An 18,844-nucleotide genomic window follows, 5' to 3' on the forward strand; every position below is an offset into this window, starting at 1 on the left:
TCAGACCACTTGAGTCCAGTTAGGATAGAAACAAATGAAAGCAATAATGGTAATAATTTCCCATGTAGCAGTGAATTTGAGGCTATCTGATGTGATGGAGGCTAATATGATGAAATACATGGTGGGGTGTTGCTACAAACCTGGTGATTCAGTTGTATGGGATGATGAAATGCATCCCCAAATTACCCTGATCGGTGCTAAATGAGTGATCATTATAGGTGACTAATTATCGTAAACCGAATATACGGTTTACCAAAAATCCACAAACCCAATTCCCCACTCAGGCCTATAGTAGATGCTACCAATGCACCTTGCTATAGACTATCTAAACAGCTGGCCAACTCTCTGATCCCCCTCACCGGAAGGTCCCCTTCCTATATAAAAAACTCGACCCACTTTAAAGCCCTCACAGAAAATTTAACCTTGAAGAAGACAGACATATTGGTAAGCTTTGATATCTCCTCTTTGTTTACCAATATTCCCTTAATTGACACCTTATCTCTCTTAGAAAACGTTTTTCCCTCTGACATCTTAGATCTCTTTTCCTTTGCCATTAACTCTGGATATTTCTCGTGGAACAACAAAATCTACAAGCAGACAGAGGGAACTGCCATGGGTTCCCCCCCTCTCACCCCCCCTTGCAAATTTCTATATGGAAGATTTCGAAAAACGAGCCATAGACTCAGCCCCACTCAAACTTTCTATCTGGCTAAGATATGTAGATGATGTGTTCTCTATTTGGCCTCATGGCCCAGACATGTTAGACTCCTTCCTCAGTCATCTCAATAGTCTACATCCAAGAATCCAGTTCACTATGGAAAAGGAAAAGAACAATTGTTTACCCTTCCTAGACACCTTAGTCACACGCCTGCCTAATGATACACTTACCTTCACCGTATACAGAAAACCCACACACACAGGCAGATACATTCACAAACTCTCCCACCACCACCCCTCTCAACAATATGGCATTATTAAAACTCTTACCAAGAGAGCCCACAATCTTTGTTCCAGTGGAACCGCCCTCACTAATGAGCTTAACCACATACACAGCACTTTCCTCTCCAATGGCTACAGCGATCACAGTATCAAAAAAATAATCAACTCCTCCCCCATTCCCCTTCCTTCTCGTCAACAAGATTTTAAAAATGCCATCACCATACCCTACATCCGTGGCACATCTGAAAAAATAGCCAAGATACTAAAACAATACAATCTACACACAGCATATAAGCCACACCGCAAACTGGCTACCCTTATCCGTTCTATGAAAGATCAGCTCCCTCCTCTCTCTCTGCCTGGAGTTTACAAAGTACCCTGTTCCTGTAAGCTGGCATACTTTGGACAGACAGGCAGATCAGCATCCATCCATCTAGAGGAACACAAGTCTTACATCTGCAAACACAACTATGGCCATTCAGGCTTGGCTGACCATGTTTTGGACACCACCCACAGAGTATCATGGAAGAAAACCACCATGCTCCACCACAGCAAATTCAAGAAAGAGAGACTTTTCTTAGAAGCAGCAGCAGCTCTCAAAAACCAACCAAATCTCAATAAATATGGTTGCATTAAGCTTCCGAAGATTTGGGAAACACTCATCACCAGGGTTCCCACCTTACATTCCAGGCCACCTACTACTGCCCTTAGAGGGCGCTCTACCTAGATAGGACTTTAGTGTCACCCACGTGGTTGGGCTTAGTAGTGTTTGTTATTTGTGCATATGTTACATTAATTTTTTTGTAATCCCCGTAGATGTCCTAGTGACTAGGACGAAATATAGGAAGTATTAAAGTCTATTTTAATTCTTTTTGAGTGTTGTAAAAAATCCATTAAGCCTCCAACATGATGTCCTCACAGTACTTAAGCCTCTACACATGTACCCTAACAATGTTATATCGACCCCTTTGGTGACCACTGGTCTATGCCATGCCAAGATCCAGTAATAAAGCCTTTCTGACTCAAAAATTGCTGTGTATCATCTGGAAAACTCAAGTGATATTGGAAAGAACAAACACAGGAGTTGTGACAAGCTCTGTAACTGTCAGAGAAGACTCTCGACAAGGAGTGAGAGCCAGGCACCCTAAAAAGAAGCCCTATAAACCAAAAAAAAAAAAAAAATGAGATTGGCTCAGTTAAACTGGTGCAAAGAGCATGCCAAATTGACATCTGATCAGTGGAAAACAGTCATTTTTTTTCTGACAAGAAAAGTTTAACTTGCAGGGTGTCAACGGCAGACAGACATTTTGGAGACGATGAGGGGAAAAATTCAACCCTGATTGTCTGATATCAACATTGAAGTTCTCAGCCAGTCAGATGATCTGGAGCTGCTTGTCGTATAATGGTGTTGGTCGCTTGCATTTCAAAAGGTTCAGTGAATACACAAGTGTAGCAGAAATTTTTAGAAGAAGAATGAAATGCATCTTTCAGGATAACTCTGCCTCTTGTCATAGGGCAAAAAGTGTAAGTAATGCTATTATAACCATAAAATGTACCATATGAATTGAGATTAGTACTTAAAAAGCTTTAGTTTTTGTTGCAGGTTAATAAGTGACTCAATGAAATACTCAATTCAGCGACTACTGTGGCCAGGAAACAACCCAGATCTCAATCCAATTGAGAATTTGTGGTATCAAATGGAAACTGAAGTACACAAGAAAAAGCTGAAAACATTTCAGAAACTCCAATAAGCCATTACGCTGAAACCATGAATTGATTGTTTCATCCATCAAGAAACTGATTTTGTCTATGTCAAACTGCAATAAAGGCAAGAGGAAGACCACGAGGTACTAAACAGCAAAAAGTGAATAATTTTTAGCTTGAGTGTTAGTAAAACTGTGTAGATGAACTAAATTTTGATACCGGTATTTGTTTTTCCAGTGAAAAATATCCACTCCGTTATGAAATATTTGCAAAGTTTCATATACTAAAAAGAGCCAAATATTAATCAAAAATAAAAATCTTATATAACCTTCTTCATTATTTATGACAATTATCATGTTATTATCCCTTCTCAAGTAGGCATTCAAATTTAATTACCAAAAAACATGATTACTGCAAGTGATGCTGTTTCTATGAACACGAGTGTATTTTCTTCCACTTACTGCTATGTGTGTGTGTTTTTGTGTGTATTATTCAATTTTAACATTGTATTTCTAAAGATGTCTCTGTGACAGAGACAAAATACTGAAATGATTACGTATTTTTCTTTGTACTGTATTCATTCCATTAAATTTATTATTATTATTATTACGGGCGCTTCAGGGAGTCCTTAGACTCATCGAGGGAGGCCCTAAACATCATGTCCACACAACTATACGACATTCTCACAGTATCTATCATACCTTGCCTCGAACTCACTCACCATCATAGCACCCACAACAGACTCTGGCAGCTTATTCCACTCATTTACCACTCTAAAAGTAAAGAATCCAGCTCTAACTCCCTTGCTAACCACACTTTTTCCCAGCTTCCACAGGTGTCCCCTAGTTCTTCCACCACCAGTCCGGATCTCAAATATATCATCTGAATTAATCCTATAGAAATCCTTTAGCAATTTGAATGTCTCAATCATATCTCCCCTTTTCTACCTGTCAACTAATTTCTGCAACACACAAATCTTCAACCTGTTCTCGTATGGTTCATTCATTGACCCGCTATCATCTTGGTCACTCGCCTCTGGATCCTCACCACCTCCTCCCCATCAAGAAACCTAGGTGACCAAATCTGGGCACAGTAGTCGAGATGAGGTCTTATCAAGGCTCAGTACAGAGGTACAATAACTTGCTTGTCTCTGCTCATCAAAGTATTTTTCAACAACCAAGTGAGTTGATGAGCTGATTTAGCCACTTTTGCAATGTGTCCCCTAAACTTCATCTCCTTATCCACCAACACTCCCAAGTCCCTGGCCTCATCAATCTCTGGAGTACACTTCCAATGTGGTGTACTGCTACTAATCTTTTCACCTCAAAATGCATAACCTTACATTTTGTCACATTAAATTGACATCCATTCTCCTTAGCCCAGTCCTCCAAACTATCCAAGTCGTGCTGCAAGATTTTGACATCTGCATTCACTATTGCCCTAGCCAACTTTGCATCATCATCAGCGAACAAATTAACTGTTTCTCTTACATCCTTCCATATATAGTTAATGAACAAATTAAACAGCAGTGGTCCAAGAACAGAACCCTGTGGCACACCACTAGTCACAGGCCACCTTTTGGATTCTACTCCTGAATAAACTACTCCCTGATATCTCTCCATCAACCACCCACCTATCTGCCTCACCAAACCCTATATCCATTCCCATATGTTGTAGTTTATGGATTAGAATTCCATGTGGAATCCTGTCAAAGGCCTTTGCCAGGTCCAGCAGTATCACCGTAAACCCATTACCCTTATCCAGTTAAGCTGTCACCGTGTTATAAAACTTGAGCAAGTTACTGAGGCATGATCTACCCTTCACAAAGCCATGCTGTCCCTCATACAGTATCTCATTTTCATCAATCCATTCCTCTATTTTTCCCTAGACCACTTTCTCCAAGACCTTAACAATGACTCCTGATATGCTGATCAATCGGTAATTTGCAACAGTAGCCTTGGATTCTCCTTTATGCAGTGGAACTATTTTCCCCTCTTTCCACACCTTCGGGACTAAACCAGACCCGAGACTCAGATTAAACAACATGGTCAAGGGCACTGATAATTCTTTAGCCACTACACGTAAGACCCGTGCCGGTATACCATCCAATCCCACAGATGTATTCACATTAAGGTTCTGTAATAGACTATTCACCTCCACTTCATTCATCACAATTCCTGTATAACCTAATCGTTCTTTCATTTTTCAATGTCACCATCTGGATGATATACTCTTGCAAAGCGGTCAATCAGTAATTCCACTATATCGACTGATTCAGTGACCTCCTTACCATGGTCATTCCTTAAAATCATTCTACCATGTACAGTTGTTTTTTTGCTTGCAGCATATTGAAAGAACTGTTTGGGATTCTCTTTAGCTTGCATAGCTAGTTTCCTTTGATAATTCGCTTTTGCTTTTTTTACCACACTCGTTACCCTTCTGGCCTGCGCTTTATACCATTCGTGTGCCTGCAGGTCACCTTTCTCTTTAAATTCGATCCACAGTTGTTTCTTTTTTTGCAGCTCAAGCTTAATGGTGTTATTCATCCATTTAACCCCTACTTGTTTTACTATTCGGACCTTAGGTATACAATCAGCCATACCTCCTGTAAATGCTCCTTGACCACTTCCCATGCTCTATCGACATCCAGCCCTTGCAATTTTACATGCCATGGCACTGATCCAAGCAATCTCCTAATTGAGAGTGATCATAAGGTCTTGACCTGGGAGGTCAAGACCTTATGATCACTCTCACCAATAGGTGGCAACATGGTCATATTCATTACAGTCAAATTCTCAGATGCTATTACCAGGTCAAGCACTCTCAAACCCCTAGTATTTTCAATTACATGCTGTCTCAGATAGTTATCGCTTAATAACTGAATAAAATCGAGTTCCTTCCTCACATGTGTCCTCTCCTACTTCCAATCAATGCTACCATAGTTGAAATCCCCAATAATAATTACCCTCGTTCTACTCATTTCATCAATTTGTTTATGCATACTATCTCCACCATCTATTCCATCACTTGGTCTATAGCAAAACCCAACTGTATATATTATTATAATTACAGCTATTTTGCCTGCCTCAGTTTAGGAGTGCCCCTGTTTAAATGTCATTGGCTATTTACTCATGGATTCTTAGGGCATTGTAGATGTAAATTTACCAAAAAGTATATGCAGCATAAGGAAGTGAAATTTACACATACCTTTTTCTGGGTGTTGCGGCTTTTCTTCTTTCTGTGATGTCCAAAAACTACTGAGTGTGTGGAGGGGGGTAGGCAATTTGGGAGAATTGAATTAGAAAAACCCTTTTTTTTTTTTTTTCAGTAATATATATATATAAACATATATATTATATTACTATATTATACAGGGTGGGGTAAAAGGTGAAAGGGTTGATTTTTTATATAGGGAAGCGGAAAAAGGGGGTTGACGGGGTGCGGTCCGTTTCGACTAATTCTTGGTCGTCATCTGAACACATTGGGAAAGTGGATGGTATGTCAGGTCGGGTAGGTGCTTCTGTTTTTGAAGTGTTTGTGTTATCGCCTATTGGTCGGGGTTGTGACCTCAATTTTATGTTGTGAAGCTTCCAAACCTCGGAGATTATGTAGGGTCTGTGTACGTTGATAGAGTTTGCGTCACATTTTATGGCTATTGTTTCCGATATTCTTAGCATTGTCTTGTCTGTCTACCTATAAATCTATAAATTTAGTCTATAAATTTCCCTGCCAAAAAGGCTGTGATATCACCTACACAGGTTCCACCATCAGGTCTTTATGGGCAAGACTACAAGAACACTTGTAGTCTTGCCCTTGTAGTCTTGTCCGTGACTGCAACATCCCTATTCCAGAACATTTAAACACTAAAAAACATATAATCAAAAAGAAAAATCGAATACAAAGCACAGGAAAAACGGAAATAGCGGTTCACGTCCTTGAACAAAAACATACCCCGCAGATCGACAAGGCCATCATGTAGACAGACAAGACAACGAAACAATGCTAAGAATATCGGAAACAATAGCCATAAAATGTGACGCGAACTCTATCAACATACACAGGCCCTACATAATCTCCGTGGTTTGGAAGCTTCACAACATAAAATTGAGGTCACAACCCCGACCAATAGGTGATAACACAAACATTTCAAAAACAGAAGCACCTACCCGAACTGACATAGCATCCACTTTCCCAATGTGTTCAGATGACGACCAAGAATTAGTCGAAACGGGCTGCACCCCATCAACCCCTTCCCTATATAATAAATCAACCTTTCACCTTTTCCCCCACCCTATATAATATAGTAATATAATATATATGTTTATATATATATATATTACTGAAAAAAAAAAAAAACGGGTTTTTCTAATTTAATTCTCCCAAATTGCCTACCCCCCCCCCTTCCACACACTCGGTAGTTTTTGGACATCGCAGAGAGAAGAAAAGCTGCAACACCCAGAAAAAGGTATGTGTAATTTCTCTTCCTTATGCTACATATACTTTTTGGTAAATTTACATCTACAATGCCCTAAGAATTAATGAGTAAATAGCCAATGACATTTAAACAGGGGCACTCCTAAACTGAAGCAGGCAAAATAGCTGTAATTATAATAGTTTATTAAGAGGAGTAACATGGGAGTTTTCCCAGAAATAATATACATAACCAACTGTATATTTTGTTCTGCCAGTCTCAATCTCACACCAAATAACCTCAAATGAGCTCTTTTCACTATCCTGCGATACAACTTCGATTCTCCTTGGTTGAGGTTCATCAGCTATCATCAATAACACGTCCACCCCCATTTTATTCTCTCTGTCCCTCCTAAACACACATTCTATCCCAATAACTATATCATCTTCCATCAGCTATGTTTCACTAATGTCAATAACCTGTGGCCAGGAAGAGCCAATCAAGGCCAAAAATTCTTCCTTCTTGTTCCTAATACTCCTGGCATTGGTATACATGAAATGCAGTGGTCCCTTTGTCCCATCACTATCTTGATACGTTATTCTAATTATCCCATTCCGATTTTTTGTCCTTAGTACTGGCTCGAGTACATTATATACATTCTTACACTCAACTGTCTCACTGATGTCCGCATATCCACTCCCCCCCCCCTCCTTGGTAGTTCTAGTTTCCATGGTTCTGCACTTCCATTTTCACTTCATTCAGCAACACTTTTTCCAGTCTCAGCACACCGAATCCATTCAAATGCAGGATATCCATCTTGTATAAATCCTTTCGCCCATCAAACTCATTCCACACCACACCGTCTGAATAAGCTGCGCATAAAGTCATATGCGATTATGGCCCTCCTTATGAACTCCTCTCTGTCGTACAGCAGCAACAGTCTCACCATCCTAACTCTGTCACTCTTTTCTTTCGCTGCCTTTAACAATACTTTCAAGTCCTCACATGTAAGGATAAGAAGTCATTTTGCCCCTTTACAAGCCTTGAATAAGACTACACTTAGACTACTGTGTGCAGATTTGGTCTACTGGGTTCCAAGAGGATAAAGAACTGCTGTGGAAAGAATGCAAAGATGAGTTACAAAGATTATATCAGGATTATGGAGTTTAGATTATTCTTTCTTTTCTTTTTTTTTTTTTTGTGATTCCTGCCAACAAAAGGTCATTAGTAAACCTATAGTACATTTGTACAATGGGTAGGGTGGGGATTTTTTTTTACTATTTTTATCGATTATATCATCATCACCAAATTCCTGCCATGTACCCTCAAGGGGTGTACAGGATATGATAGTACTACATGAAAAAATTATATCATTACTAACTTCCTATCTACAATTTTCCTCCAAATCAGTCTGTTACTTGTCAAGACTCCAACATTATCAGATCTTATATTTCTATCGTCTAAGGCACTTTGTACCGTATCAATCCACCTATATCTTGGTCTTCCTCTGGGTTGTTTTCCTGCCAACCTGGCAGAGAACACTTGTTTTGCTAATCTTTACTCTCCCATTCTATTTAAGTGATCATACCACCTGAGATAAGCTCTGCTAACACATTCCTGGATGCTGACAATGCCAAGTTCTTTCCTAATATCCTCATTTTTAATGTGATTTTAATTTTTTTTTTTTTTTTTACTTTAATGTGATATTTCCATTGATGCCATCTGTTCATGCCTCTAATCTTTCTCAGGACTCTCATATCTGCGGTCTCTAGTCTTTGGTCAAGTGTTTTACTTCTGACCCAGCTCTCAGATCCATAAGTTAAAACTGGTTTGAACACTGTCTTGTATACATATTTATATACTAATACATATACTAATTTAGTGTTCAGACTAATTTCTCTCTTATTCCATATGAATTTATTCAATTGACTTCCCACCATACCAGCTTTGCTGATTCTGTTGTCGATTTCTATATTTAATTTACCATCTTCAGTAAAAATCGTGCCTAAGTAGCTGAAATGTTTTACTTGTTCCACAGGTTCTCCATTCACAACACAGTTGACATTTTCAATGATTCTGCCTATTTTCATTGTCTTTGTCTTTTTATTGCTGACCTTCATACCATATCTATTACAACAGCTATTCAATTTAGTCAGAGAATTTTGCAGACTTGCAGCAGATTTATTTAGAAGTATAACATCATCCACATAAAGCAAAGAGTTGACATTAACATCTCCAATTTTGATATCAGGTTTAATACCACTTTCCTTCATAATGTGATCCATATAGATAATGAATAACAGAGGGGATAATGTACATCCTTGTCTCACACCAGATTTAACATTAAACCATCTTCCTGTGCTTCCTTCAATTCTAACTGCTGACTTACAACTCAAATAAAGACTAAGTATTGCTTGATATAATGCCCTATTGACACCACATAACTGCAGCGTATTGAATAGCTTCTCTCTTGGCACCTTGTCATATGCCTTTTCCAAATCGACAAAACTTAAATACAAATCTTTGTTATATTCCCATGCTTTCTTAACTATTTGTCGTAAAGTGAAGATCTGATCCTGACAGCCTCTATTTGGCCTGAATCCAGCTTGTTCTTCACCAAGCTTTTCTTCCACAATTCTTCTCAATCGTTTCTCAAGTATACTTGCATAGATCTTGCCAGGAACACTCAGTAGGGAAATAACTCTGTAATTCTCACATGCAGTTTTATTTTCCTTTTTATATATGGGTACTATGAGAGCTCTACTCCAATCATTGGGAATATGTCCCTCTGTCCAGGCATTCTGAACTATGCAGTGCAGCCACTGTAAGACTCTTATACCACCATACTTCAGCATTTCTGGTTGAATATCATCTACTCCTGCTGCCTTTCCACATTTCAAGTCTTTGATGGCTTTTTCTACTTCAAGTATGGATATGTATTCCTGACTGCATGGCTGGTCAGTGTTTTTTATCACTGTGCTGTCATCACTGCTTGTTTCATTTAGCAGTTTTTCAAAGTAATTACTCCATACTTCAAGGATATCTTTTTCTCCTGTTTTCATGTCACCTTTATCATCTCTAACTCCTTTTACAGCACTCTTTCCTCCATTCCTAAGCTTCTTCAACAACCTCCAGAATATTTTGCCATCTTCTTGATATTTATTTTCTATATTCTTACCAAAGTCCTCCCATGACTTTTGTTTAGCTAGTTTTACACACTGTTTAGCTTTCTTACATTTGTCTCTGTATTCTGTAAGAGTAAAAGCTGACTTATTTGCCAGGAACTTTTGATATGCTTTCTTCTTTTCCTTCACTGCCTCTTTAACTTGCTGTGTCCACCAGGGAGTTCTGATTTTTTTATCCTTGCACACAACCTCACCACATGCCTCTCTGGCAGAATCAATCAATGTTTTCTTCAGAGTCTGCCACTGAATCTCCAAGGTTTGATTCCTGTTCTCAAACTCTTTCATTTTCTTTTCAATAATCTTTCTGTATTTTAATCTACAGTTCACATCTGAGAGCTGCTCAACTTTTATTCGCTTTAAAACTTTCTTACATGTCTTTCTTTTCAATATGAAATTCAATTTTATCCTGCTCAAGACTAAATAGTGATCACTTCCAATTTCAAATCCTCTGTACACTCTGGTGTCCTGAACCAGGGAGAAAACATTACTATCAACAATAACATAGTTAATGAGACTTTTCTTATTCCTAGCCTCTTCTCTCCATGTGAATTTGTGCACATTTTTATGTTGGAACATGGTGTTAGTAATAACCAGTCCATGTCCTGAGCAGAAATCCAACAGATATTTGCCATTATTATTAGCTTTGCTCTTTTCTCCAAATTTTCCCAAAATATTTTTGTATGTCTCACAATCATTTCCTACTGTGCTATTTAGATCCCCAACAAGGACCAACTTTTCCTTTTTCATTGTGTCAGTTGCTTTTTCTAAAGCGTCAAAAAATTCCTCCACTTCTACCTTAGTAGAACCTTCTGTCGGACCATACGCACAAATAAGTCTCATTGTCCAGTTCCCCATTCTCATATTTGCCCACATTACTCTACTTGAGACTGACTGCCATTCAAGAAGATTAGCCTGGTATTTTGTGTTGAATACTATGGCTACTCCTTCTTTTCCTTGATTGTCATTGCCTGAATATAACATTTTGTATTTATTGCTGAGAAAGATCTCACCAGTTTTGGTCTTTTTTGTTTCAGTCACCCCTATTATGTCGATCTGGTACTTATCTAATTCCTCAGCTAGCTCCATTTCTTTGCCATTCAGGCTTCTTACATTGATAGTACCGATCTTTAACTCTGGTGATGTTGAGTTGGGGTTTGTTTTCAGATTTGAAATTATCGATTATATACATATATAATTTTTTTTTTTATTTTTACAGCCCAGAAACCCTGCTCCAGACCAAACATGGAACTTTTTCAAGCCATTTCACACCTCCAATAAGTGGGAGCAGTGGTCTCACATGGGTGATGAAATTTATCTCCCCTCTGAAGACAATCACAAACATCCATGCCCACAGTAGGATTCGAACCCATGACCTGTTGGTTGGAGAGTGAGTATGCTACCCACTCAGTCACCCAGACAAGCAATGAGGACAGATTACCTGTGTCTACAGACTCTGGTAGCAAGAGATAGATGGGTGATATGATTCAGGAATGGGTGTTGTAGGATATCATCTGATGAAATTTTTCATTATATGGAAGTTGGGAAGAGAACGCAGGAGCATCCATGGAAGTAAGTTTGTTCGTGGTTAAGAAAGGGGTAAGAGCTAGAATTTTCTCTCACAGAGCAGAGTGAGTGGAATAGCTTGCCTGTTGAAGTAATGAGTGCATCTTGTGTGAATGAATTTAAAGGAAGTTTTGGGTGATGTCCAGCCTTCCTCTATGAGTTCTTGACTACCTGGAGTTTTCAGATAATGATAATAATTATGGTTAATATGAAAATTAATGGGAAGATAATTTTAATCATTTTAAGATAATAAATAACATTAAATAAACAAAGTAGAAACTATAATACTAGATGAATTAACTAAAATTCTAAGAAAAATGAAGAATGGAAAAAATAAAAACTAGAAATAATAGTATAAATGTGGACTTGGGTCTTATTTAAATATGTCACCAGTGGGAGGGAGGGATCACTTATGGATCCAAGCTAAATAACTAGAAAGAGACATTACCCAAGTTTCCTAAGGAATGCACAGAACTAATCAGAGCTAGATGCTGAACCTAACATCCAATCCTCACCTTCTCAAAACACAATGTTAACCTAAATACTGAACCAACAAGGATAGGCTGGAAAACTGGGAGTTAGCTGACCAAAATTTATTCTGAATTGGCTGAAACCAAAAGAAATGGAAAAAAATATATCATGGCAGCTGGGACATTGCTCAGTTAAACTAGGGTCCAGCTGATTTTGTCAGAGAACTAAAGTGAACAGAGAAAACTCAGCTACCGGAAACTCCAACTCAACATTAGAATTCAAGACAGGCACCATCTACTTAAGATGGTATAAATGAAAAAATATGTGGAACAAGAATTAGAGAAGTAGTGCTTCAACATATTAGTGTTAACAAAACAAAGATAACAAAAACTGGTGACATGTTTCTAAATAGTAAATATAAGATATTATATTCACATAATCGTGATCAGAGATAGAAAGGAGTAGCTTTCTTCATCACCAAACAAAAGATAATCTTGAATGGGAGACAGTTTCAAGTAGAATGATGTGGACAAATGGCCAATGAGACTTATTTTCTGCCAAATGTCATACTTTCTACCTTTCTACTAAGGAAGAAAAAAAAGGTGAAGAATTTTTGGAATGATTAGAGAATGCAGCTGACATGAAAAAAAAAAAAAAGTTGATCCTAGAGAATCTAAACAGAAATGAATACCATTTCTGACCAAACGAATTTGGTCTTTGCTCAAAAAAGTCTTGAGCAAAAACCAAGTCTAATAATGGTAAGTATCTACTAAAAATTTTGGAAACAGCCTCTTGTTGAAAAACAAGGTTGGTTCAGGCCAAATAGTCAGGATCATATTTTTATTTGAATAACAGTTGAGAAATATAATGAATAGTTTTATGTTTCATAAACATGTTGTTTATGAAAACAACACAAGAAAAGTTGTTCAAATGTTAGAATTACAAGGTGTAAATGGGACATTATACAGAGTAATACATTATATATATATAATGTAAATCAGCAGTTAGTATTGAAAGAGTTGTTACAGGAAGATGGTCTGAGATAAAATCAGGTAAAACGAGAGTGACTGCTATTTCCTTATTTATCATCTACATGAATCACTCAAGTAAAGTGGCAATAAACCTCATATAAAAATTGGAGATGTTAATCTCAGATCTCTAGAAAAAAATCAATGAATATAAAAATTTGGGTATGTTGGTATTGACTTAAATTCTTAAGTTCAGAAATCATATTGATAAGACAACTTTTGAAAAATCCTTAGAAAATATTTGGATCAGCGAATGATATTTCTGCAGAATCAGTTCAACCATGAGTTATATCAGCTTTATAAAGAATCCACACTGTCCAATGTAATCAAAAAAAAAACAGGAGGACATGTTTATCATATGGAAAATGACTGTAATTTTAAGAAGGCAATAAATAATAAAATTGGTAAAAGTCCAAAAGGAAAACCTAGAACAAGATGGATAGACATCATTAGTCAAGATAGCAACATAATATTACAATGTCCAAACTAGAGAAGTAAAGTTTCGGATAAACAGGGTTTGGGCAACAAATCCAGGAGTCTAAGATGCAATTTGGCCATAGAGCCATAAGAAGAAGACAACCAGCAGAGCTCAGCACATTGTAGGATTAATTTAACAAAGCTTCACTTCTAGGAGTAAGGAAGTTATATCATTACACAAATCTTTAATCACACCAATATTGAATAAGGGTTTCCAACTGAAGATTACAACAAATTCTGATGAATCAGCTTGTGGCAATTTGTATAACAGATGATTCTGAGTAGAAAGTGGATACAAATTCAAATTTTTGAATCGCATACAAAGGGGTCACGTAGCAGCACTCAACAGGATAAAAGGCAAAAGGCTGTGCTCAGTGTGCTGTGTTTGAAGGAAGCTTTTCGTGAAGGAATAAAGATGCAAATTTGGATGGCTTGCAATGTCTCAAAGACATCATCTGGATGATTTCATGCAGGAAAGAATTACTGGAAAGCAAGAAGACTACAGAATTACTGATATAGACAGAGTTTGGAATTGGATTTTTTGATTATAACAGCAAAACATAATCGATGCACCACAGCAAGTCGGCTCCATTCAAGCCGACTTGTTGTGGCGTATCAATTCAAGCAAGGTATATGGATAGAGGCAAAATGTGGCAAGAAGTCTATAACAAGTAAGCCTATACATCCAAAGCCCTGTAGTTTGCATCCCTTTATCCAAAGCTTATTGTAGAACATGTTTTCAGTGATGGTGTATTCATAAAAATTGGACAAGACACCAATGGACGTCAGGAAAGACACCCATTAGCCCATTGGTGTCTTGTCCTCCGATTCTTGATGACAATTGAAATGCCGTGAAAGTGGTACTGCTTACATCTAAAGAATGTCCTTGAAAGGAATAGATATGGTGGTGCTGGAGTCATGATGTGGGAAAGCATTATGCTTAACAGATGCACTGAGCTGCAAATGCTGGAAAAAGATGACTGGTGAGTAATATTGCAAAATATCATGTTCGATTGTTCCGTGGTACTGTAAGTGAAGAATTCATTCTTATAGATGACGATGCCACATCACATTGTACATGAGCAGTGGAGATACTTCTGGAAACCGAGGATATTAATCAAATCAAGTGGCCAGCATGCTCTCCAGATCTCAAGCTCACAGAACACGTTTGGGATGTAATTGGAAGACTCATTGCTGCTCGAAATCCCCCTGCAGTAAACCAACAAGGCCTTATCCTTGCTCTGAAGGAGGAGTGGGCCAGTTTGCATGAAGAACTCATGAATCACTAGGTGCTAAGCATGGTACAATGCAGTATGAAGTGAACATATTCTGTACTGAAATGTCTCTCTGCATAGTTTTCTGTAAGCACTGTATATTAATTCATTAACTAAGTCCTTAGGAAATTTGTAACTTTTGCCAAAAAACATATTGCAATTTGATTTGGACTAAATTTACAAAACATTTTTATGTAATATAATTTATTAGTATGCTGGCAATAAATTTATGTCCTCATTCGGCTGTAGTCATGAAAATTTTTTATATTTAAGTAAAAATGTAGTTCATCCTTAACTTTCAGACACCAGTGTATCATGATAGTCATGAGAAATTAGTGGTCCGTTGTAATATGATGTATCAAATGGGAGATGGAAATGAAAATAAATTGTAAGTTTATAAGTTAGTTCAGGGCATATATAAGATAGATAGCAAGAGTTTTCTGTAATTATTTGAACAAAGCTTCCAGAGAGCATACTAATGATAAGATAGTGTGGTTAGAGAGAGAGAGAGCAAATATATAAAGATCATTTTTTTACTGTTATGGTAGAAAATATGTGGAATGGCCTTTATGGTTGGATTATAAAATTATTAATTGTGTAACTTTAAGACAGAATTAGATAAAGGATAGTTTAATTAAAATTTATGTATACCAATGCTCTAATTTGGTGTTGCTGAACATATCAATATTATGCGTCTTTGTATAAATTTGTGTGGGAAAAAATAAAAATAAATATTCAAAATCAAAAAGGTAAGAATGAATGAGAAGATCAGTGAAGTGAACACACACTATGCACACAAGAATTCTTTACATGGGTGGTGAATTTCATGGTGCAAATACTGGTTGGGCTACACTGGTGATTAGTCAGTATATGATTAAAAAAAGCTAAAGACAAAGATATTCTGAAGTCAGCAAAAAACTGAAATGTTGAAAGACAGAAATGATATTCAACTAGAAATACTCAAATATGGAGATTTAAAAGTTTTGCAGTGGTTAGTTATACAGCATATTTCTTTCAGAATGCGAGAACTGCAAACATGCTTGAAAAGATGCTAAGAAAAACTGTGAAAAAGAAACTTGAAGAGTAGGCTGGGTTCAACATTAGATTAGCAAAGTTTTATAGATGTGGGAAACATCATGGTGCTGTTCAACCTACCATTATATAGTATAAATGGAACACTAACCATATATAATGTGTGTGTGTGTGTGTGTGTGTGTGTGTGTGTGTGTGTGTGTGTGTGTGTGTGTGGACTATACTAATTAAGTCGTAAGTTATCTGGTTAGAAGTGAAAGAGTTATTAGAGAGTATTGCGAAATGGTTTCATGTAAAATCAGGTGTAAGACGTGCATATGCTATCTCCACTGTTATTCATCATCTTATAATCACATTATAAAGAAAAGGCATTAAACCTCATATTAAAATAGGAGATATTCAATTCTCTTTATGCAGATGATACTTTTATAACATCATCTGTTATACTTGTGGACAAACCAGTAAGCTAGCTGTATACAGGATAGTCCACAAACCTGTATGTGGAATGTCCACATACAGGTTTAATTATATTTCTGTCTATAATTACATTTAATTATACATCTGAGAGCTGGGTTAGAAATATTTTTTTTTCTAGGTGACTTCAATACTGTATGCCCATATGCGAGACCCTTCAACACTTCTGCGCATGTCAGAAGAAGGAGAATCCATTCCGATAATCAATCCGTCTTGTGGAATGAGTTGTTTATTATTACAGGTCGGAATAATTAACTTTTCTTTTATGAACATTATAGTTTTTAAAGTGCTAACTATTTTGCTTGTATAACAATTGGAAAATTTTGCATGTCCAATTCGTACATCCTTTATTTCTTTCTCTTTCTTCCCTTCAGCATTAATTGACTATTGCTGGCAATCTGCCAGACCTGGTTCTATGAACTGTGGGTGTACAATATCTGCAACTCCAACTGGATTCCATTTTTGAATTCCACTGACCAAGATGAAAAAAATGTGGAAGTACTTTCTATAAGAAATAATCTAATAATTTATCTTCCAGTTAATTTGTTAATGCTTCTTGACAAAGAATTTGTCAAGAGGCATTAACAATCAATTATTAGTGGAGACAATTTGAAACTGTTATGAATATAAATAAATTTAACAAATTTACTTCTTTTTTCCTTTCTTGGTGTTGTTTATACTGTAAAGCACTATTATGAATTAAAGTCCTATTTTGGCACCCTCTAATGTTCGATTAAATTAAATTTACTGGTGCCAGGTTAAAGTTGATCTTAAAAATGACTATTCCCCAGATTTTTAATAGACTAATATAGCCATACTTAGTGATGTTTGTTGAACTTCACTGTTGATACTGCCAACTTCAAACACAGTTCTCCAACTTGTAATAACTTCTATATAGCACTTTGGTGTTTTCTCACATCTAATCCTGTGTGACAGGGTATCTAAAGCATAGTCTACTCGTACTGACTTGCCATAACAAGGGTAGCAAATGGATTTGTTATGGGGCAGTATGTTAACAGATTTTTCTGTCTGTCCATAGTAAGCCAAGTCATAGGGGAGAAGGTATAGTTTAGAAGTTTGTCCTTAGGTGAACAGATGAGGGTTGATTGTCTGATATGTGGTTTGAATATTATTTTTAGTCTATCTTCTGATATCCAAATATATGCATTAAATACATAGAAGAAGATGATTAATTGCTCATGGGGCAAGATGCAACAAATATACAGAATACAATTTAACAGAATTAGTTAAAAGCTAAAAAGTCACTCAGTACTCCACATTTTGAGTTCTAGCAGGTAGAAACTTGCTTTGGAAACAGTGGGAATTACATATGGGTGTTTATTTATGGAAGAAGCAATAACCTCATGTTTAATCATCTTTTATTGCAAATTGTTTGTGACATTTCTTATTATGCTATTGTATTATTATTTTATTTTATTTATTTATTTTCGTTTTATTTTTTGTATAGCTATTGCTTGAATTTAGCTTCAGACAAAACTAAACTAAATTCAACCATAAGGTTAAAAGAGAGCTTCATTTATTTTTGAAAGACTTTCTGGTCTACCGCTTGTTATTGTAACATATTTTCTACACATGAAATTAAATCATTTAATAAACTATTCATTACCTTGGGTATGGTAGTCTTGATTTCTGTTTGCTAAATCTATGCAAAGCCATCATTCCTAAATGAATGGTAAGTGGTGCCTACAGAAAATATTATAACACTTCTTAGGGTGAAGAAATGAAGTAAAAATATTCATAGATTAACAATAATTTTTCTTTTAAAGATAGCCAATCTTATGAGTATTGCAGAACTACTTGATTGATCACTCAAGCATTTCTAAATTCCCAAATGTGCAAAGCATAACCTCATATGAAATACTGCACAAATTTATTGAATTTTTTCTTGTTTTGTTATTATAAGAATATACTGACAATTATTCCCAGTAGCCATTCTTTACTATGAGGAATGTAAAACAATAAGGATTTTTTTACAATAACTTTAAATAATAATAATAAAAAGAATTAAGTTTTGCATTCATAATTATGGTTATATAATGTTTCATATTCATACTTATGGTTTCATGGATACTCAAGTACTACTCTCAAGGAATAGACATATGACAAGATGGTCTGAAGAACTCTAGGGATAAAACATCATTACTGAATCAAGATATAGAACATGTGTGGAATTGTGGATGTACTGCATTCTTTTTGAAGAAAATGAACATATCAACATAATAAAATGATTTACAGTGGAAAAAAATATTTATTGAACAGAAAGGC

The 18,844-nt window shown here is 36.5% G+C and overlaps 1 protein-coding gene across 2 annotated transcripts in view; it reads right to left on the minus strand.

Moving 5' to 3' along the window:
• Positions 1–18,844, minus strand: part of LOC150107706 (ubiquitin-like modifier-activating enzyme 6) — a 701,981-nt gene that overhangs the window by 452,462 nt on the left and 230,675 nt on the right. For both annotated transcript variants that reach the window (XM_090391479.1, XM_090391480.1), the window contains exon 12: positions 18,186–18,262. In XM_090391479.1, coding sequence (XP_090247605.1) covers positions 18,186–18,262 — 77 coding nt within the window. The remainder of the gene's footprint in view (positions 1–18,185; positions 18,263–18,844) is intronic.

This window comes from Typopeltis vanoorti, chromosome 4 (assembly GCF_054136105.1).
Source record: "Typopeltis vanoorti isolate ZY-2024b chromosome 4, IOZ_Tvanoo_1.0, whole genome shotgun sequence".
NCBI classification, from domain to species: Eukaryota; Metazoa; Arthropoda; class Arachnida; order Uropygi; family Thelyphonidae; genus Typopeltis; species Typopeltis vanoorti.